Raw genomic sequence first — 23,499 nt, forward strand, 5'->3', positions numbered from 1 at the left:
TTTTGTGGTCTAAATCTGCAAACTGTGCAGCAAACGGTGAATTATGTGGCAAATGCATCAAATCTACAACTATGCAAAAATGGCTGCGGCTGCACAATCGCATAATTCCAGTGGCCCTGCCTTTGACCGCCAGCATATCATTCCTTTCCCCCACCCACCTTGACCCTTGATTTAGGGTTCTGTGGGGGTGTTATGTTAATTTGTTCTAGAGGTTTGATTTGTCTGTTACCATTTGTTGTTGTTAATTACTTGTTACCTGTTGCTTTTGGAGTATGGTGTGACCACGGCTGACTGTGACATTGCCGACACCTTGGCATTTCCCATCAAATAATTCATGCAACTGGCTATTTCATCTGGACTTCAAAGGTGGGAGGGGGGGTGTTCGGAGCCTTAATTCTTTGCAGAGGTTGTGAATGGACACTGATGCAGCTGCTTCTGGCCTGCTTGTGGCCGGGTGCTTCATTTTAGTGGCCGTTTGGGGTGATGAGGGTTATGGCCCGTGTCAGTGGACCAAATATGGCCCTGTTGTTAGGCACATCCCTGGTGGGTGCCAGGGGCTCCTGTATGGGATTCCTCTAGCGTGATTATCCTTAGATTCAAATCTGAGAGGGCTCCACTCCCCTCTGTATGTGGTGAACTGGGGAATCCAGGATGTTTGTGGTCCTTCACAGTACTTGCAGGCTGGTATATCAGGTACAGGGAGGACCCGCGGAAGAGTCACACCACGCGCTCCAGCGGAAGGTGCACGGCTGAATGGGTGGGGATTTTATGTCTAGCCAACTACGCATGGGATCTTAAACTCTATAATATAACTGCAACCATTTTTGGATCCAATTTATTTAAGGTTTAGGTCAGGGCTCAAGTCCTCAAAAAAGAAGTGGGGGGACGCTGACGTTACAACAGAAAGTGACGTCACGAAAGATGGCTTGCACCATCAAACTCATTGCCTCCCCTCGCTCACCCCTTAGATGCGATTGCATCAGAGAATCCAGCGCGTGAGCAGCGTTCTGAATGAATTCTGATCTCTCCCCAGAGAGGCCAAAGAGTGAATGTGTGGCTCCATTTGCTCCAGTTATTGAGCTCCCGGTAAAATAAGTGGGGGGACGCCGTCCACCCGCGTGGTACCCTGACTCGAGCCCTGGTTCAGGTGTTTTCTGTGACTTTTTCTGTTAAATAAATGCGTCCTGAGAGGTTGCTCTCGTCACAAAAATGTTCTTACTCAAGCTCATATTTGGACTTGTCCTTTCTTGGGGTCCTCGCATTGCTCATTTGGCCCCCTCCTTAAGAATCTGCTGCCTGAAACCTGGATTTAGTATGAAGGTGGAATCAGAGGCTTTAGAAAACTTGAGCCCCCCCTGAAAAGTACATGAGGGGGGGCGCACCCACGGACCCCCTCAGGAGCTTTCAACCACTGCCTGTTCACAGTGCCAGAGAGGACTCCCTAGAGCTCTTTCCCACCCACCACCCCTCTCACACCGCAGGGCTGCGGGGGCTGTTGTTATGCCACTGGGTGGAATAAACACGAGGCACTGGCAGCGTTGGCCTGCAGCAACTCCAGGGGCAAATGGCAGTGCCACCAGCAGGCTCCTGTGAAAAACTTTGGGCACCCGTACTTATTTTTCACAAATGTAGCACTGTTGCCATTGAAAGAGGAGTATTACCGTTCGCGGCAAAGCCCTAATCACCACTTTGTGCTAGAAAGTTCTTCACACGGTGGCATCATAATTTAATAGAGGGAGGGCTTTTTTTGGGGTTACAACATAAGCATCTCAGAGAGATAAAGATGTAAAATTAGGTGACCTATATGGGAAAAAAACTGGAGTCATGCGGTAAATAACTAAATAAACAGTAACATCATTAGTGTGTATAATTTGCGTATTGTGTCATATTGGTGCTTTACAGAGCAGGCACTTTCTGTCAGACTATTGCGAAACATAATATATGCCTGGAAGACTGTGTTGACCCATAACAGCGCCCAGTGCAGGGTAGCACGAGACCAGGAGGAGTGGTGATTGTGGTGAGTAGCCTGCGAGGAACCGCTCCAGTGTAATCCATGGCTGGAAACCAGAGCCTGTGGAAACCGGAGCCTGCAGCGAGTGAAGGCGGTCCTGCGATTTAACCCTGGACATGTCTACCCTCCAGTCCCGACCTATATTGCTTGGCACACCGCAGCCCCTTCCGGAACATACCCACCCCAGGACCCCAGAGAACACTCTTCATCAGAGCGACCTGTCCCACACCGGACTCTCATGGACTTCTTTACTTTTTCTTTTGTCCTGGCCGCCATTTTGCTGCTGTTCTCGGATGCTTTTCTCTGGACCATTTTGTCCATTCCCTCGTCCTTTACCCTTTTCCCTCGTTTCCCCCTTGACGATCCTCAAATGTTTCTTCCCTTTTATGTTTTGCCTTTTCTCCATACCCTTGTATCCCACCCTCCCTTGGTGCTGTGACTGCGCCCCCCCTCCGACCCCACTTAATGGAACTCTGATCTCCTGTTTTTTTTTATTTTTTGGGGGGGTCTTGACCTGAGAAAATCTACTAAGTGTATATATATATATATATATATATATATATATATATATATATATATATGTATATAGAGATAACTCTAATCACTAGTATATGCAGTAGACCTTTGTACTCTCTACCATTCCTCTGTGACTCTTAGAATATATCCATTTGTATCTCTTTCTTGTGTGACTTTACATCTTGTACATGTGCACATTTTTTCTGTTTGTATCTTTTATGTAATGCATGTAATCCTAAATCCTTATATTTTGCAACTGGTTCTTATGTAAAGCGCTCTGACACCTTCGGGTAAAGTTCGCGCTATATAAAATCGTATTAAATAAATAAATTAAATAAATAAACAGTGGCGTACACAAAATGGCGGTGTGGAACTTTTAAAGAGCCCCCTGAGACTTCTTTATGTCACATATATTGAAGCGCCTGAGGATGAATAGGGTCCCTCGAAGGGTTATGGGCTTGCATCACGGAGCTCTCAAGGACCTGATATTCGCCCGGGCACAAGTGGTGGTACGAATCTCGTTAGCTCCATCAACTTCCCCGCAGCCTATTTCGTACTGCTTGCCATAATATTGACAATTTGATTTAAAGGTTCAGCCGAAATTAGCATACTCGCGCCTTGTCTTAATTTCTATAATATTTCTTAAGCGTTGCCTGCTTTAAAGCGAGTTTAAGTTACTGCCGGCAGTTGTCGGCGACATTCCAGTACTGGCCTCCTTAAGACCAGCACTTAACTGACCAGCATGTCCGGGCCACCGCAGGCAAGCTTGAATATTTATGGAGACATCGCCACCTACGGGCGAAAACCATTATAGCAGTCCTGTTCCGGATACGGTGGTTTCACCGAGCATTATTTTTACACGTGAGGAAGGCAGCAGGCAGGGCTTCTGATGACAATCTCTTGGGCCTTATTACCAGGAAATGTAAACATTTGTGTTAATGAGGCGTATTTGTTACACGCATGGAAGCAATAGGAAAAGAGAATCATTATAAGTGATATTATGAGAAAGGCAGAGCTCATGGATTCTTGTCCTGAAAATTCGAAATCAACAGGTTTTTGCAGCTTGGTTCTTCGATCGACATGTCTTGCAGTCTTTTTAAGAAAAAAACCACACACAAACACATTCACTCGATGAGCAAACACCCGATCAGATATGTCTGGAAGGAGATTTAACTCTCAGCATGCACGGACAACCTCAGGCGCGGTCTCTCCTGACCCAATGCACAGCACACCTCATGTTCACATTTACCAGCATACACTCACACAAAAAACATAAAGCATAAGCCAGCGCAGGGCCCAGAGAGTCCCTGTTATTGCCAGAAAGAGGGAACATGATACACATTTATTTTTGGATAGAACTAAGGATGATATAAAGTAATAATTGGGCCAATTCTATGGCACAAAATCTACACTGAGCATCCTGTGGGAGGGCAGACCGCCTTTTCAGTGGGTCGCGTTGCATTGGGAAATGACCGTTACTTTAAAATCAGAACACTGATCGATTTCTGAACAATGAATGCAAGGGATCTAATTCCTGGCATATATTTTATGCACTTTGCACCCCCTAGGAGTATTTTAATCCTGGGCGTAGTTTGCATAGTAGTGCTATGCGTAGCTACGTGAAGTGCACTTCACACTATGCACGCTACGCATAGCTACGCGAACTGGGTAGTGCGGTAGGGACATGCTGTTCACACTGATTGCACAGTGCCGGATGCTTGTCCGCACTGTGCAATCATTGAAACGGCATCTTACACAGTGCAAGCGGGCGTTTTCTGACACTCAAGTAGATTTGTACTCGAGCGGCAGCTTTCTCAACGCGGTCTGGTAGTGTCTCATCATGAGCGTTCACGAGCATACGTTCTGCACCGGATTCTGTGTTTGTAGGAGGTACACAGTTGTCAAAATATTGACCCGGTGGAAAAAAATACAGGGGCTTATTTACAAGAAACTGCTGCATTGTACAGATGTGTCAGTTTCCCTGCGCCTATGTATGATTGCGCCACCATGGATGCGTCATATTTACAATATGGCGCAAGGATTTACAGATGCATCAGAAATTTTGACGCATCTGTCGGAGCAAATTCACACATTGCTAGATTTGTGTCATAAGCATAACACAACTCCAGCAATGCATGGGAGGCCTATTCCTAATACACTGCGTCACTCCTTATGCCTGCTCCAATCAGGTTTTGATGCAGCGACGTCCTAGAAATGGCACAGTGAAATCTTGTAGATTTCACTGCATCACTTCTACGAAGCTTTCCCGCCTGGGAACGTCCACCCTGCATACATAATAAATGATGCAGGTGAAATATAATATGGCGCAGGACTTTAAAAGGCTACGCATCTGCCTAGATGCATCACTCTGTAAATTGGCTGCAATGTGGTGCATTGTTCACACCGCCGCTGTGCCACAGAAAGTGATGCAACGGCAGCGTAAAAGCTTTGCATGGGGCTTATTAATCTGCTTTCAGTGCTTACATATGAGTAGGAGCTCAGTGTGTTTTGAGGTGGTGAATTGAGGGGATGTAAGAAAGTGCATTCCGGAGGCAGTGAAATGAGGATGCTGAAGAGGATAGAAGTGAGGTGCAATAAAAGAAGATGGAGGTGATGTGAAGAGAAAAACAATATACATGTTTGACATTGAGAGAACATAACAGGAGTGACTGAGACACTAAGACCACTAGCCCGTCTACAGGACTCAGTAATGTTTAAATTACACATATTTTTAGAATTAAAACATTTTTTAATATTGTTCACAACAAAATACTTGTTGCTACTCATTTATCTGAAACAGCTAACAACCATTTGTAAAGTCAATAGTCTCAGCTGGTTTTAGGTGTATTTCAGTTATTGTGTTATTTATCTGAATGCAACAACAGAAAGCTCAGAGGGGCACTAAAATATCGGTCAGGAGGCACACTATGCAAATCCTAGCAGTTTGGTTTACATATTTAAGCCATGCCCTTAATTAAATAGGCCACACCCCTTTTAGAGATCCCCCCTTTTTAAACCCCTCTGAAAGCCCTGTGTGCAGACCTTCTTGAACTACAACTAGGAGGTAAGTCTAGCTGCTAGTTTCTCAGATTCATGCTTGACTAGTAAGGTCAGTCTCAGATTTTTTTTGTTTTAGAATTCTGGGAATTGTAGTCTTATAAAATCAAGACTAAAATTCCTAGAATTCCGAGAAAATACAGGACATTTCTAACTAGTCACACATGGAGTTGTGAAACTTGGCAGCTATGGGTATGTGTGCCTCAAGTAATCTCACATGGGAGTACGTGTGACTAAACTGTCATGCTCGGAAGAAAAAGATATGAGTTACAATCAAGACTTTCCAGGCAGACCAAAATGTGTGATCTTAAACAAAAAGCTTAATTTACTGGTGCCTCCATGAGCTCTCAAAAAAATTGTTACCCTGTAAAACAAGCGGAGCATCGTACATGGATGTTAAATCTAAAGGCAGTGAACTTGTCCTAATTATGGGCAAGGATGAGAGGTACAGAGATATCCATGAAGGCAAGATGTACAACCCCTTATCTCTACCCCTCCCACTACCACTACCAGATAGTCTGAAAGGTGAGCAATGCCTGGGAATTTTTTGGTGAGCTAATTACATGATGATCAAGTCTATGTGCTACTGCCTCTTGCAATCTGCACAGTCTGATTTACACAAACCACGGGGGACATAACTATTCACAGCCCTCTGGGCGCCAGCAGCTTCCCTTTTATCCGGGGACGGTATATATTTTTGTTAATTGGGTTAATGTCATATCGCAGGCGCTGAGGGCTCTCGCGGCAGCAGCCAGTGTGGAGCGACGGGCTGGAAAGCTCTGGTTGTGCACCTCACATCTAGCTTCTTCTGCCTTGCTCTGTCGCGTGGATTTTTATTATAATTTTTTCACAGTGTTACACAGCGCGAATCGGGCTTGAGAAACTGACACCGTTTTAAAGGAGCACCCCAATATATTTTTAGTGGCTTGCCAAAAATCAAGCAGCCTTGCGCGGGTTCGAACCCGGTTCTACAGTTCCAAAGACACCAGGTCACGGATCCTCCCTGCTGACGTTAGAGGTCAGGGACTCTGTGTTCCATGAGAAATGTGTCAAGGTGCGACCTTTGTCCCATTGGCTGGAGGGGGTATGGCTTCTTTGCACATTTGTAAATGCAATAGCATGAAAAGGGGGGCTGCCCGCCATGTCACACTACTAAGGAGGCTAACCCCCGAAAAGCTGACACTGCTGGAGACTTGGGCTCTGTGCCAAAAGAACACATGATGGACAGAATGCAGAACAGTGTCATACATTCACCCCAGTACAAAGATCTGGGCCTAAATCCATCGTTTTTGCTCCCCATACCATTCCAGTTTGAAGCCAGCCATATACAAGTCAGTCTTGACCCTGCTTCCTATGGGAACAGTCCAGCCTGAACTGCCAGGCCAGGTCATCCCTGGACCGGAAAATATGCATTCTAGGACCGGTTCCTGGGTTTTACCGATCAGCCAGGCTAGCATGACTCCAGTGGCAAGGAGAGCATGGGACCCACTTCTGGGCATACCCATCCCACTCGGGTGACAAATGCAAAAAGAACAATTGATGGACAGAATTCAGAACAATGTCATACATTCCCCCCAGTACAGAGATCTGGGGTGAATACATAATTTTTTTGCTCCCCATGCCATTCCAGTTTGAACCCAGCCATATTAAAATCAGTCTTGAACCTGCTCCCTATGGGAACTGTCCAGCCCGACTTGCCAAGCCAGGTCCTCCCTGGACTGGAAGCAAGCATCCTAGGACCAGTTTCGGGGTTTCACCCCTCATCAGCCAAGATAGCTTGACTCCAGTAGCATGGAGAGCACAGAACCCAAATATGGGCATATCCATCCCACTCTGGGTGACAAATGCAAAAAGAACAATTGATGGACAGAATGCCGAACAATGTAATACATTCACCGCAGCACAGAGATCTTGGGCTGTGTGTTCTTTATACTCAGTGCAGCTCATTGCACTTCCAAGTTATCTCAGTCTTGCTCAGCAGCGCTTCTGGCTATACGATAATCATTGGTTAATTAAAAAGAAAATAGAAAGATGGCAGTGCCCCAAAGTTTTACAAAGGAGACTGGTGCAGTCAAATGCCCAGGTTCCAATATGAAGGTTGCCTCATCTTGATTTCACTTCACCTCATGTCTTTTCCACACCTCAACCTACTTTTGCTGCTTTTTTATCCCACTCCAGCAGGTTCTTTTTCATGTCTTTTCTCGATTTTATTCTATCTTGCACGTTCTTATTCTTTCTCCAATTTCCTTCTCTCTCTCTTGTTGTAGTCCAAATTCTGATGATGAGAAATAAGTCCAGGTCCCCCAAATGAGAGCCAGTGCCCAGAACCTGAAAACACTGACCATTATCCTTAAAGTTCTTGCCCAGTACTGGTGCAACTCTTATGCCTACAGTAAGTGTTCAAGGTATATCTGCTGGAGCTATGCTATGTGTGCACTGGAACCTCCACACAGCTCCATGAGTGTCCCTCAATCGTTGCTGGAAGGTTTTCATTCTATATGAGCACTGGTACCCACATACATTTCAGGCCTTTTGCCGGGACACCCATACTTGCAGAGCTGTGCATTGTAGTGGTGTCACCTGTGTGGCTTGAGAGAGGGTACTTGACATCATTAAATAAATAGATGGTGGACCCCTCCCGACTAATTTAGGCCATCATCTGAGTTTGACCGGTCACCGAACTTTGGTGGCCAATGTTTCCATTTATATAAAAAATATTGTTTCTATGCAGAGTGACTAATTATATAGTTCTAAAGAAAGCCCCTGAACCCCGGGCGGTGTCACAGAAGGGCAGAAACATGTTGACCAACTGTAGGGGTATATTTGTTGTTAACCCCTAGCCCACTTTCTTTTTATCCCTGTCCCAAGTGACCTCAGAATACATAGCAATTGTCCTCCTGTAGACAGTTTTATCTTCTATCCTTTATTTCACTACACTCTGTTGCCCACCACCCTCTGCTTGATCCATTGAAAACACCTCAGCTCCTCCTCAAAGTCTGAGGAGTTGTATTCCACACCAATGGCCTTGCAGCCTTGGTGTGAAGAAGGAACCCATTGATGAAGCGTGTCACCTTGGGGTGAGTGAGGGTTCTTGTCCTAAACAAGGTTCTTTCCTCCCTTTTGGTTGGGACATTCAGCCCTATACCCACACTTTAATAGTGTTTTTTTTCTCCTTCTCCACTTTTTTGAGGTGTACTTTCTGAGTTCAGGACCATTCCCTGACCTGCCAACTTTGAAAATACTAATACTGTGTGATGGGGTGCTGCCCTGAAGGAGTGGTGCTTTCAGCGGAAGCAGGGCTTTGAGCCCATCATCCCCCAGACCAACCACAGAGGGGTTGTGCTTAGAACTACCTGAGCCCACCACCGTACAACAAAAATAAATAAAGGAGGTTGTAAAACCCATGGTGGGCATTGGCTGCCCACAGCCTCTTTAGACGAGCTGGAAACATATTCCCTGCAGTGGTTTCAGTTTACTTTGCGGTTCAAAAGGGGGTGGTGATGGACGGAGCATCTGAATCAATCAAACAGTCACACACAGTCAAAAGATCCGGGTTTAATCCATCACCGTTCTATAGCCCACTCTGCCACCCCAGTTCAGACATGGCTATATGCAAATCAGTCAGACCCTGTGCCTCATGGGAACAGTCCAGCCCGAACTGCTAAGCCATGTCTTCCCTGCTGGACTGTTCCCATGAGGCACAGGGTCAGACTGATTTGCATATGGCCATGTCTGAACTGGGGTGGCAGAGTGGGCTAAAGAACGGTGATGGATTAAATCCAGATCAGTTGACTGGGGGTGAGTGCTTGTATTGCCAACGCTCCGTCCATCATTTCCTTTGGTTTTTCTTCAGTTTACTTTGCACCATCATTAGATATCTGCTATCCACCAGGAGACAGAGTGAAGACAGCCAATATGTGTGACCCCCTGTGACACCATGTGATCTAATACATCTGCTTTCTGTTTACCAACTTTTTGCAGTCTGCGCTAGAAAAAACTTCAAATACAAAAAATTGTATTCAGAGATTCAAGAGTGTGCTTGGAGCCCCTGCCACCACAACACAACCCTTACTTCCAGTACTACATATTGTGTAATTTAATCAAACTCCAGCACTTGGGTCACTCTGCCCATAGAATCTCAATCCCTTTAAGTCTATATGCCACTGGCGGCTAGCAATTGTGGCAGGGAGGGGGGCAAGCCAGCCACATGCTTACACATATACGCTCACTCATTTACAACCATGTATTCACAAACATGCGCACACAAACACACATCCACAATACTCACAACAAATTCATACATTCATGCATACATGCACCAATGTACCAAACATTAATACAACATAAAACTAACCTTTCCTGCAGCTCCTGGAGGGAAAGGCCTTGTAGGACCCAAGAGGAGTGGGACTTCTGCTTTTTCTCATTGGCAAATGAGGGGAAGCAGCAGCCCTACCTCATCACAGAGTGGGATGGGTTCAGTGAGACTTGCCGACCCCAACCCACTCTGTGACTAGGTGTCACTGATTGACCCTTGGCTCTGGGGATTTAAGGGCCAAAACTGAAGTTTCCAGGTCCGAGGCAATCTTTGACACTCCCCATTATCACGAGGGGGAGGGCTGTGAGGCACTTTTGCCTGGGTGAGGAGGTCACACCCACCGGGCTGCGAAACCCTCAGCCTGGCAAAGTTCAGTTCAGGTAAACAGGAGTCTACACATTTAGCTCATGTCTTGGTCCTGGCTGCTTGAACTGAACAAGAAGAGTGTCTGTCAGGCAGGCTTTGCTCAGGAAGAAGGTGAAGGGGCGAGGCCCCTTCGCCACATACTATGATCAGTCTTCATTCAGAGTTTGATGGCTTAAGTAGAAATTGACATAACCTGGTGCCAGATGGCTCAAAGTGATACAGATTTTTTTTATTTAACCCCTTCGATGCTCATGACGGAACCGTTCCGTCATGACCACACCCATTTCCATTAGGGGTCAGCACCGGGCGGTAAATTGTACCGCACCGATGTGGTTAAAACATACATAAGACATTCATGATTAATCATATGTTGTAAATGTAAATGCTTCTGGCTACAACCATTTGTCAAGAAATAACTACACACAGCTTTGCTTAACTTGCTATCCGATTGCCCTTGGTGACTGATAACCAACCGAGCATGAGCTCAGGAATTTAGCAACCAGGGTCTATGCTTGTAAGGAGCCCACTTAGTGGCTCTTTTCTACCCCTAAGCCAGGGGATGAGCCGTCAATTTCTAATGCTGCATTAGGACTCAGGGTCCCCTTGTCACACCACTGCATGTGATGCAAGTTCTGTGACTTCTTCGCAGGGTATCTCATTCCTTTCATCCTGCAAGTGGCGCTGTCATTTGGCATCCCAAAGCTCAGTGGCTTCAAGCCTGCCAATACTCTGCCTGACCTATGATCCGAGTCCTTATTACCATATTCTGATCATCTGATCAATTACTGCAAAGCAGCAGTGACTTCCCTCCATTTACTTAGTGATAACTCCCTTCTTTCAAGCTTGAGCAGCTGAGGGTGGACAGGTCATGCTTTCCACTGCTGCTCATAATGCGCCCACATTGAGTAATTCAAATATTATTTGCTACAGGGCCGGCTTTAGGGCAGTGCGACTGGTGCGGCCACACTGGGTGCTGACAAGTGGAGGGGCGCCAACCTCAGGGGTGCCGCTGTGTTTAGCAAATAGCTTATGATTGGAGAGATGAAGGACGCTTTTGCCCGGTGGCAGTGAGAGTATCAGAGAAGGCAGTTATGGGATGTGGGGGCGCCAAAAAAGATTGTTGCACCGGGAGGAACAGGTCTAAAGCCGGCCTGGATTTGCAAACCAGGTTGCTTGCTGGTTTTGCATCTGGTCCTTGCCCCTTAGAGCACCAACGTGAACTCTGACAGGCGTCTGGCTTCCCTTGGCGCTAGCCTTTTTTACCTCATTACTTTTTTCTGTACTTTTTCATGGAGTTTCGGATTTAGAGTGACTATGTCCTTTGAGTCACTATTATTCCAATCATAAGTAAAGAAGACTTGGATGATTTTTTTTTTATGAATGCGGGAACTTGAAAGCATAAAACGATCATAATGTTTTGCTCAGGGAAGAACAATTTGAGCAAAATATGTATTCTGGGTGTCATTTTCTCCTCTAACCAGGTGCAATTTGGGATCTCCTGTGACTTTCGTGCAGAAAGTATGCCCTTGCATTCATTTTTACATGATATACCCGTAAGTGACTTTTTCAAAATTTCGAGTAAATTCGATAAAGGTTCACAAATTTTGAAACAATCATTTGTTTTTTCTTACACACAGAGAATTAAAGGGTCAGGTGGATACATATGCTAGATTGCATTATTAAGACTTCATTCTGTTAAAATTCTATCCCAGGCCATGGAAAGAATTAGCAGTGGCAGCTCCTCCGCTAAGGCGGAGGAGCTTTGTCCTGCTGCTTTTAAGCTGTGCCAATAAAGGAAACATAAAATTGTAATTACAAAGTTATTATCAGTTTATGTTTCTGTGCTGCTCTGTGGGGTGGGCGGGGCTGCTCTGCACTCCAAGTCCGCAATGACTGTTTGGCCGGCCCTCTGGGGCCGTCCGAATAATTCATGTGCGTTTGGCATGTTCTCCATACAGGGTGCATTACAGCGTGTGTGGAGCACATGCCCAGACCGCCGAACCACGGCACTCAGACCAATCACAATGTTACACTATAGCTATTTTATAGTCTAATAAAGAAATACATTGAAATGAATTGAGCGAAAGATTGAGCTAGCCACTAATCCACTGAACAGTACAGATGGGTTTTTGCAGCAGGCACATAACACAGTGAGCTATCTTGCTAGGAAAGGATCTTTGACGTGAGGATTACACCTCGATCTCTAAACAAATACAAGAACACATTAGAAAATGTACTAGCATTGAAGTCTGCGGCCTGTAGATTATGCGCAGTGCTTTGCAGCAGACACATGGCCCATCTCATCAATTGTACAAACCGTGGAAGCAAAAATGTAATGAGTGTCCACAGATCCTTGCAGTGCAGGCCTTAACCCACTGAGCTCTCTTACTAAAAGAATCATTTGTCAAACAGACACTGCTGTTAAGGTAGCACCGAGAGTGAGTTCATGTTCCTAGTGTGGAAATCTACAGACAGATTGGTACGAGAAAGCTTCACTCGATCAAGCAGTCATATTGCAGGCAGCTACAATGTCCCTTAAACACTTTGGGAAAGCAAATTTAACAAGCATTGGTAATGCATCTGTTTCACCTATGTAATGGATAAAAAGCTGTTTTCATCAATCATCGTCTGGGAGAAGGAAAGAGTTCCCTGACAGATAACACAGGAGTGGAGGGGATGTGGCGCAAAGGCCAGAGGTGCTGACGCGAGAGCTGGGGATCCCAGTTTGAGTCTTGGTGGTGCTGTGCAACATCTTGTGATTCTTTGCAAATCACTTAATCGCTCTGAATGATAAATTGTTATATAAATATGTTAAAATAGTAAAAGGCATAACTTTATGAAAATATAGTTCCACCAAAGCGCATGTTAACAGTACTTTGGAAGCAGGAAACTGATAAGAGAAGCAGACCAGTAACAAGCATTGGTAAATGCAGGAAAATATGCTACAACCAATAAAAATGGAAGAACGGTAAGTGGCACGCACAGGAACCAAAGAGAAGCAAGGAAAGAGATGAGGTAGGATGTAAACCCATTTTAAGTTTATACGAAAAACAATAGTATTCTCAAGCACATCACAAGTGATGTGCAGGCAAAACCTAAAAAAGAGACAGGAAATCAAGTGGAATTCAAAGTATGGTGAAAATAAAGAACCTTATTTTAAAGATAACATACATATAATAAAATTGAAAAGCACAGTTTGAAAGACTTTTGCCACTGAAGAGAAAGTATCATTTTTTACGAGAATGTGAACAATGACCACAAGCTTTCTGCAGTTGTTCAAAGTGAGTGGACGCAATGGTTAAAGTAGGCTGACCTATTTCCTATGTTGTTTGCTGTGGTGGGTGGGAGCAAAATGTGAAAGACAACCCAACAGCCAATGAATAAAGGCCTATTATTCAAAAGTGCCTTTATTTATGTATAGTATGTATGACTTTTTTTTGGTACCCAAAAGACTGCCAAGCTGTCTCAAAGGCCAGACCTAAAAAATGTGAGTCCGGATAAGATGATGCCAACTGATTGATATGGCCAATCCTGTAAAGGGATCGCCAGCTGATTCCATGAAGGATGGGACACCATGTTCTACTACTGGGGATTTCTTTTAGACATCCTTGTTTGCAGCTGGGGTAGTCCAATTAGTTCAGTTGAAAATATCCAAGACTACAACTACCAGAATCCATCAGGTTGTTTACGAAAAACACATGGGACTTGAAAATGATGCCCTGGAGACATTGAGTCACTGGGTAATTTCACCTGCAGGTTAGTGCCGGGGAGAGCGCAACAGCACAGCGGTGATGAGAGCAACACCAGCCAATTTGGTCTGCAGAGCGCGCTGCGGAAACGATCAGAGTTTTACAACCTGCCTGGAGCCGCTGCGATCACTGCCTGAGAAGATGATACACAGAGCAGCGCGCGCCTTTGAAGAGGACACAATGCGCATGCGCGCCGCTCCGAAGGTGACATCTCGCGCAGCATCTGGGTGGCCGCGGAGGCAGTAAAGGCAGCGCATCGAAAATCATTAACATCATTCAAATAGTCCTTACTCAGCATTTTGCGGTGCTGAAGACATCCCTAATTGAAAAGATTCGGCGCTCAAGACACCAGCCCGTGCCAGCGTCTCCATTCCCTTCAGGTGCTCGCATTTTTGAAGCCTCAAACAAACAGCAAGCAACTTTGTTTCTCAGAATCTTCCCCAAAATGGCAATATGCAGGTATTTTTTACTAAATAGGCTCCTAATGATCGAGGCCCCGGGCGCTTTTCGTCGCAGTAGCTCTTCTGCCAGAGTGCCCTGGAGCCTGCTTCCTCTGTTGAGGGGAGTGAGTGGGGTATTTTTGTTTAAAGTTGCCTGTTGACTATATTTCACTAATGTCGCCATGCTTCAGTCCTATGCTTTTGTTTTATTTATCACTGCTTTCGGAGTTCATTCAAATAAAGATTACCAGAACTACAATTCCCAGAAGTCTTCAGTTTGTGAAATGAAAGCCCCGGAACTAGAGCACAGGGTATGGAGTCGCCTGGTACTAGAGTTCCCTAAATTCAAAACCCTCAAGAAACGTTAGTGACACCTCCCCTCAAGGCTCTCCTCTTACTACAGCGCTCAAAGATAGCACCTTGAAGCGATTCACTTTAAACTGGATGTAAATATAGCAAACTCACAAACTGTGGCTGATAGTATATTCTATAATCTCTAAATCTAATCCCTGCCCCGCTCTGGGTGATGTTGTCTTTCTCTAATGGCAAACTATAGATATATTTGTTGGAATATGAAAGCGCTTTGGTTAATTGTAGAGACATCAATATGGGCATCGTAGCGCTGTACGCAGAGGGGCACTTTTTAGAGGGCAAACAAATTCAACTATTGTAAACAATAAATTGCTTCTTGTCCCACACTTGTTTCCACAGACAGGCAGCTTTGATGCGCTGTGCGTGCACGTGTTAAGAGTCTACCTACTAAGCTGGTCATGTTGTGGACAGTGGAAAGGTCGAAAGAGGAATCAGCGGCACGCGCAGATCTATGCCGCAGGTCACCAAACGAGCACGTGGAGGTCAGGGGTGAAGCCAGGCCGTGATCCACTGAGAAATTACTTCTATGCAGCCTGAAATGACAGCCGCATCTCTACGGGGCAACACAGCTTGTCACCGGGAAGCACAACACTTTGCGGTGGAAGTAGTGGGGGAGGGGGGGCTGGGGGATAATGCTACTGCGGTTTCTTTTTATGGGATGGAGCCGCTCCCTTCGTACAGGACTTGTTGGAAAACTAAAGTGTGATGTTTAATTTGTGTTGAAAAACTAAAGTGTGATGTTTAATTTGTGTGGAAAACTAAAGTGTGGTGTTTAATTTGAGCAGGTGCGTACATGTGGAGAGCACGGCGCTTATCCTTGAGGACCAGGACGTATTCACCATCAGACTTTGCCCCTTCTCAAAGGAATGGGAACAAGGATGGAGGGGAAACAGTGGCATAGGGGTAAAGTATGGATGAAAAGCACATACAAAAAATGAGACAAAGAGACAGGAAGTGCAGGTTGGTGAAAGAAAGCGGGATGAGGTGGAATCCAGGCTAGGCATCTGTGCACGTCACTCCCATGTGGGGCTGTCGCAGGGACTCACGGTCACAGGTAGGTCATGCCACAGGAAAGTAGGTAAACTACATCATGGCCTCTTGGTTTAGCAGCGCATCCCTGTTACTGGCCAGGCACAGACGGGATGGGATGAAAGGAGTACCATTTGGACGATCGCCTGGCATCAGATCTCTCCAGGGAAAGACGAAGTCGGGTCGGAGACAGAGGCCGGATTACGGGCAGCAGGCAGCGCAGGCAGAAGGAAATAGGGCAACAGGTGCAGCGGGGAGAAGGAACAGAAGGATAGAGAGGGAAAGAGAAGGCTAGCTGCACATGGGAGGACAGGCAGAGCAGGGATGAGCAAGCAGGGGCAGGGGAGAGCTAGAAAGGGGATTAGAAAGGGACTGGGGCGTCCGGGGGCAGAGAGAGCAAGTAAGGACAAGAAAGAGCAAGCAAAGAGGGGACGGCGTGCGGAGGTGGGCGAGCAAGTCGAGGCATGGAAGAACACAAACCAGGGAACCGTAAGGGCTGGGATTCCAAGGAGGGACAGGGAGAGCAAAAAGGACAGGTGGGGTTGGGTGGAAAGTGGGGACGTGCACGCGGCGACGGTGAAGTAAGCAGGGCAGAGAAACCACCAGGAAGAGACAGAGGAGGGTCACCGAAAGCAAGGACGCCAGAGGAGGGTCAGAGAAAGCAAGAAGGGGCAGAGAAAGCAAAGAAGGACAGGACGAGGAATCGGGGACAGAGCAAGGAATCTGGGGAAAGCAGGTGAAACAATCAGGGTCAGAGAGAGTCAGCGAAGGAAAAGAGGGACGGAGACGGCTCACAGAAATCAAGGAAAGACAGAGGCGGGTCAGAGGAGGCAAGAAGGGACAGAGGCGGGTCAGAGGAGGCAAGAAGGGACAGAGGGGGTCAGAGGAGGCAAGAAGAGACAGGCGGGTCAGAGGAGGCAAGAAGGGACAGAGGGGGTCAGAGGAGGAAAGAAGGGACAGAGGCGGGTCAGAGGAGGCAAGAAGGGTCAGAGGAGGCAAGAAGGGACAGAGGCGGGTCGGAGGAGGCAAGAAGGGACAGAGTGGGTCAGAGGAGGCAAGAAGGGACAGAGGCGGCTCGGAGGAGGCAAGAAGGGACAGAGTGGGTCAGAGGAGGAAAGAAGGGACAGAGGCGGCTCAGATGAGGCAAGAAGGGACAGAGGAGGGTCAGAGGAGACAAGAAGGGACAGAGGAGGGTCAGAGGAGGCAAGAAGGGACAGAGGCGGGTCAGAGGAGGCACGAAGGGACAGAGGCGGGTCAGAGGAGGCACGAAGGGACAGAGGAGGGTCAGAGGAGGCAAGAAGGGACAGAAGGGGGTCAGATGAGGCAAGAAGGGACAGAAGGGGGTCAGATGAGGCAAGAAGGGACAGAGGAGGAAAGAAGGGACAGAGGAGGGTGGGAGAAAGCAAGCACAAACAGGGCAAGGAATCCTGGACAAACAAGCAGGGACAAATGAAACAAGGAGGGTTAGAGGGAGTGGACGAAAGTAATGAGGGACATGGGAGGCTCACAGAAATGAAGCAACGACAAAGGAAGTTCAGAAGAGCAAGCAGAGACAGAGCACAGGATTTGGGGTAAGCAAGCAGGGCAAGAGAAGCAAACAGGGACGGAGAAGTGTCAGAAAAAGCAAGTAGAGTCAGTCAAGGAATCTGGGACAGGGCAGGCAATTAGAGGCATGCAGGCAGCAACCTGGCAAGCAAGCAGGGACATGGGAGATTCAGAGAAAGAAAGGGCCGGAGAAAGCAGGCAAAGACAGAGCAAGGAATCCGGGACAAGCAAGCAGGGACAAATGAAACAAGGAGGGTTAGAGGGAGTCAGCGAAACAAAAGAGGGACAGGGGAGGCTCACAGAACTCAGGCAACGACAGAGGAAGGTCAGAATATCAGGCAGAGGCAAGGCGCGAATTTGGGGCAAGCATGCAGTGGCAAGGGAAGCAAACAGGATCGGGGAAGCAAACAGGATCGGGGAAGCAAACAGGATCGGGGAAGCGTCAGAATAAGCAAGCAGAGACAGAGCAAGGAATGTGGGACAGGGCAGGCAATTAGAGGCATTCGGGGAGCAACAGGGCAAGCCGGTAGAGGCGGCGGGGCGGGGAGTGGGGGCTGAGAGAAAGAACACATGGGCAGAGGTGGGCCGGAGAAAGAACGCAGGGACAGGCCACGGAATCCTGGACAGGGCAGGCAAAGAGGGGCGTGAAAGCATGGGTAGGAGAGACTCACAGAAAGAACGCAGGGACAGGACAAGAAATCTGGGCAGCGAAGCATACAGGGAAAAAAAAGCATCGACAGGAGAAGCAAGCAAGAACAGAGGAAGCTCAGAGAAAGCAGGCAGAGACAGGGCAAGGAGCCTGGGACAGAGCGTGAAAGCAGGGACAGTGGAAGAAAAGAGGGGCAGAGCAAGAAATCTGAGAAAGAGCAGGCGCGCAAGGAAAACAAGCAGCGACCGGAGAAGCAAGCAGGGACACGGGAGGGTCACAGAAAGAAAGCAGGGCATGGAATATGGAACAGGGCATTCGAGCATTGAAAGCAAGCAGCCTGGTGAGAAAGCTAGAACAGGCATAGTAGGCAGCGACAGGGCAAACAAGTTGGGACACAAGCAAACTGGGAGATGAAGGAGTGGAGGAGGAACATTGCACATAAGCAGGGGCAAGGAAAGCAGGGCTAGGGTAAGCAAGCCAGGACAGGGAGTGGTTGTACCACAAAGAAATGAAATGGGTACCAGAAGTGGACAGGAATAACGAGTAAGGACATTTAGGTCATATAAGGTCATATCAGGAAAGGGCAAACTGGTGCACGAAGAACACGTAGTATTAGGCGCTTATGAAAGCGCAGAAAGATGGAGCCGGGAAAAAAACAGGGGCGCAGGAAAGCACAGGGAGAGTGTACAATGACAGAGGCAGCGAGGGCTGGGGCTTGGACACCAAGCTAGTACGGGGACCAGAAGGTACTGAATGGGTGAACATGGAAAACACACAGGACCAAGGGAGAGAAGCACATGGGAGAGAAGGCGGAGACCAGAGGGCAAGGAGTAACAAGCAAGAAATAAACAGGGAGAGCAGGTGGGGCGAGGGCAGTCGGGCATCGCGGAGAGGCGGCAATAGAGAAAGCGGAGATGCCAGGTGAGACCCGGCGGGGAGATGCAGGTAAAAGGGAGCACAGTCACAAACATGGGGAGGGAAGTATGGGGAAAGCAAACACGGACAAGTGGGACGGGCAGAAACTGTGAAGAAGAGATAGGAACGAGAGGCTGCAACCGGTGCCATGCATTTAACGATCAATAAATAGCCAGCACGCGTGCGTAAAGTCTTTTTAACTGAGTAAACTCGCATCTATAGCTCCTAGAGCACCCTGGGTGTGCGCTGTGCTGTACAAAGGTGTACATACACCGCTCTGCAGGACTGGGACCAGGAACATAGCGCAGACCCCTGCAGCCCACGAGGGAAGGCGGGGGAGGCAACCTTCAGGGGTGCTCCAGTCGGTGGAAAGCCTGTAAACATCTGTGAGATATGGGGGCTCCTCGTCAATTCCAAACATCGGATCACAGACTTTGGCCCCTGATTCACAAAGGTCAACGTGCACGTTCCTGCCAGTGTAATACTTGTAGGCATTCAGAAACGACATACGGAGCTTTACGACCCCTTACGCTCAGGTGTGTGGAGCTCTCTGCCACAGTTGCGATGTCTCCGGGTGCGGAGATCTCTTCGCATGAGTGGGCGTCGTGCTGCCCAGCAAGTAGTTGGCAAATATCTAAAAGTAGTAAACTTACAAAAAGTGTCACAGATGTCTTAGAAAACACGTAACTATCGTAAAAGAGAGGGATAATACCGGGATGAAGGTGTTTTTTTTAAGGGGGGGGGGGGGAGGTGATAAGTAAAGGAGCCGCCTGAAGGAGGAGTGAAACACAGCTGGGCACCCGGAGTCTGATGGCACAAGTGCTAGTGTACAGTGTCGCTGTTACACCCGAATACATACCAAAACATGCCAAAAACAGTCCGAGAACCCCCCCCCTTTCTTTTTTTTACTCCAGGGATAGTTCTCTTAGTTCATTCCAGAATCCGACCTCTCTTCCGTTGCAGACACGGCTCTCTTCAGAGTCTGCCTTTTTTTCCATTTTGTTTGTATAGCGCTTCTCGCCGTCCCCTCGTGGCGCTTACTGCATCACCAGGGACGTGCTCAACACAAAGCGTCTTTGCATCTTAAGCTCGGTGCTATTCCTGCGCGAGTGTTATGATTTATCAGCGAGAGTAGACGGGGGAGGGGTGCACCACTGTAAGTGTGGGGAGGGCAGTGGAGCGTGTTTTGAACCGGAATGGGGGGGGGGGGGGCGGTGGAAGGGGGGGGGGGGGTATTATCCTGGTCAGAACGTAAGGTGAAATGGGAGGATGACAATGTCTTTCATGTTTGGTCCGACGGAAACAACACAATGACTACACTATTCAAGAGACAAGAGTTATAAAAAAAAAGTGTCCCTGTATTGTGTGGTCTTGGGTACATTATAGTCAGTTCCCATTCTGAAAACGGAGAGTAGGTACCGAAATGTGCTAAGGGTTGGTAAGAAACACGATATAAACAACTCGACACTTGTAGCGCTTCGAGCATACTGTGCACCCAGACATAGTTTCTCGTGCACCGTTTCCATATCTTATCCTACTCCTGCATCACTTTTCTCAGCTAACTCAGCCTGCCCCTCCATTCGCGTTTACAGCTGCAAGAAGCGCCGTGAAGCAACCTAGCGCTTTAAAAACTCCGCAATGGAACGTAAAGCAGCAGAGCATATGACTGCTGTTTAAAGCCTGCACGAGACACTTGCTTATAGACCCGAATTGGCGCGTGGCTGCACGTGCCCTTTAATGAAGTGCAGCCTCCCAGTGGATTAGTGCAGCTTCTGTCGAGTGCAGCTGAAAGCCCAAGAACGCTCGGCATCCCGGGAGGGGCTCACCCCGCACCCTCGCCACTTCAGGGCGCTCCTTTGTGTACAGAGAGCTGGGTCGTGGGCAGCATTCCCCGCATGAAAGCGTCATGGCGCGGGGACAACTGTGAGTTATAAAAAGGTCCCACGGGAGGGGTGTGTCTGGTGAAGCCGTGCCGGGGTCTGCACATGAAAGGGGCCCCGGCAACATGAAAGGCACCGAGAGGGCTCTGGGTGAGCCCGTTGTCGCCCGACACCTGTATGAAGCTCAGGGTTCGTGGCAGCAGCCCCAAGTGCCTCGAAGTCTTCCATGTTATGAGCCTAGCAACCGAATCTCCGCGTTCGCTTTTATTGCTGGGTAGTTTTGTTACTCTGTAAATAAGCTGTGGGAAGTTGCCCTACATTTTTTACTGACATGCTTCAATTTAAAGTTTGCCCCACGTCTTGCATATATGAACATTTATTTCAACATATGGGAAAAAAAATTACAATAAGCACGCGTTGCCCGGATAAAAAAATTGAGCCAACCTGTAAACGCTGAGGAACAGTTGGGCGCTGCGATGCCATACTAGTTACAACCGCGCGCCATATAACAGGTAATAACAACCACGTGTGTAAAGGTAGAATTGGGTATCCTGTAGGCATGCATTCGGCCGGGATTTCTGTTATCCGTTGCCTGCGCGCTTCCTGGATAGATGTGTTTTTGCATAAGTGAGTTAATGCATCCCTTCATCCATAATTCCACGTCCCATTCTGCACTGACACCCGCGTGCCCCCCCCCCCCATCAGCCTGTGCCAGGCTCGGCGGAGTCACACAAGCGGCCTCTGTTGGCTCTCGGCCGCCTCTTCCGGTGCTAGTGAGCGAGGCCAGCACACAGGCCAGGGAGCGGAAACACTCGCGGCACAGGGGCCCTGGCAGGTGTGCACGGGGTTCAAAGGTGAACCCCCACGCCGCTCCGTGGCTTTGAAGACGTCTTCAAGGGGCAGCGCCTTGACTAACTGGGGAAGACATGCCAAAGCACAATGCTGCGGGAGGCGTAGAGGGGTCCAAGCCCCTGAGATAATGCTATAATGTGACCACCCCCGCCCCTGCCATTAGAGACATTTAACTACCCAAGGAATTCTGGTAGATGTAGTCCTGTTTCACCTGAGTGGAGGAAATTGGATCGGTCCTCACGTTGACATTCATTAGTAACAATAACTTTGCTCTAATTGCCCAATAATCGCATTATAGTGCCCTGAAGCGGTCTCCCTACTTGCCGCTGGCGCTGCATACTAATCTCAAAAGTGATCTACGCACACAAGAGGCGCTGTGAGGAATGTCTCAAACTGGGGGCAGGGGAGGCGGTTGTTTAGTGCCGATCTCTGAGTGTTTGTCAACAAAAAAATCTGCGATGAGTTGTACATATTTCTCTGCTTGCCAAGTTTAAATATAACCCACTGAACTTCTAGTACTAGAACTCACTTTTCCCTCTTGTATCCACAACCCTTATTTCCACCCCCTGTGTGCGCAGGCGCTATAGTTTCTTGGGTAGAGTTTGGAGTTAGGCACATATGTATTTCCAGCACATTGCCAGCAGCAGCCCCTGACTCTAGAAGACTGTAAGACACTGGTAGTTGGCGCACCTGTGCCAGGCATGGGGCAGTAAACTCACCTGGGAAGCCCTGCCCGCGGGCGCTGTGCAGCAGCTGCAGGAGGAGGAAGGCGATGCTCCCAGTCCAAGGCATGGCTGAAGCTCACATCCCCTGCCCCGGGGTGTGTGACAAGCCCTGGGTCCGCACACTTCCGAGAGGGCCGAAAGTTGAACGCCTTAAAGACCCGGGTGACAGGGACAGAAATGACACAACTCTGCAGCCTGTCCACAGACGAGGAGCGCAGAGGAGAGGATTCGAGGCAGTCTGTCCTTATCCCAGGATTATCAGGGGCAGTCTGTCCTTATCCTAGGAGGATCCGGAGGCAGCCCGTCCTTATCCCAGGAGGACCACGGGGCAGTCTGTCCTTATCCGAGGAGGATCCCGGGGCAGCCTGTCCTTATCCGAGGAGGATCCCGGGGCAGCCTGTCCTTATCCGAGGAGGATCCCGAGGCAGTCTGTCCTTATCCCAGGAGGATCCCGGGGCAGCCTGTCCTTATCCCAGGAGGATCCCGGGGCAGCCTGTCCTTATCCCAGGAGGATCCCAAGGCAGCCTGTCCTTATCCCAGGAGGATCCCAAGGCAGCCTGTCCTTATCCCAGGAGGATCCCGGGGCAGCCTGTTCATATCCCAGATGGATCCTGGGGCAGCCTGTCCTTATCTGAGAAGCTGAGAGAGAAGGATCCTGGGGCAGCCTGTCCTTATCAGAAGAGTAGAGGGAGGATAATCCTGCATCAGCCTGTCCACGCGTGAAGTGCTAAGAAGGCGGCTCCTGGAGCACCTTGTGTTAAGACTAGACACACACAAGAGAGGATCCCGGGGCAGACTGTCCTCATGCGTAAAGCACAGAGGGGAGGATGCTAGAGGCGCCCGTCCACAGGTGAAGAGCTGAGAAAGAGTCCCTGGAGTAAGTAACCTGCTGCCAGCTGCGTAGCTGACAGGTGTGGATTACGGAGCAGACTTTGATCCACGGGGGATGAGCTGAGATGGGGGTACCCAGAGCACCCTGTCCACAAATGAGGATGGAGTTAGGAGTCAACCCACAGAGGAGAAGCTGAGAGAAGGGGTCACGGAAGGCCTGTCCACAGACGAGAAGGGCGCATGGAAA

General features: G+C 48.3%; 1 protein-coding gene across 1 annotated transcript in view; it reads right to left on the reverse strand.

Moving 5' to 3' along the window:
* The window catches only part of PTPRT (protein tyrosine phosphatase receptor type T), a 1,692,228-nt gene extending 1,669,378 nt beyond the window's left edge, over positions 1-22,850 (reverse strand). Inside the window, exon 1 of the mRNA XM_086932257.1 lies at positions 22,416-22,850. Within this exon, the coding sequence (XP_086788383.1) occupies positions 22,416-22,488 (73 nt within the window). The 5' untranslated portion in view covers positions 22,489-22,850. The remainder of the gene's footprint in view (positions 1-22,415) is intronic.
* Between the last annotated feature and the right edge of the window lie 649 nt (positions 22,851-23,499).

Source organism: Lissotriton vulgaris, chromosome 7 (assembly GCF_964263255.1).
Source record: "Lissotriton vulgaris chromosome 7, aLisVul1.2, whole genome shotgun sequence".
In the NCBI taxonomy this organism is placed as follows: Eukaryota; Metazoa; Chordata; class Amphibia; order Caudata; family Salamandridae; genus Lissotriton; species Lissotriton vulgaris.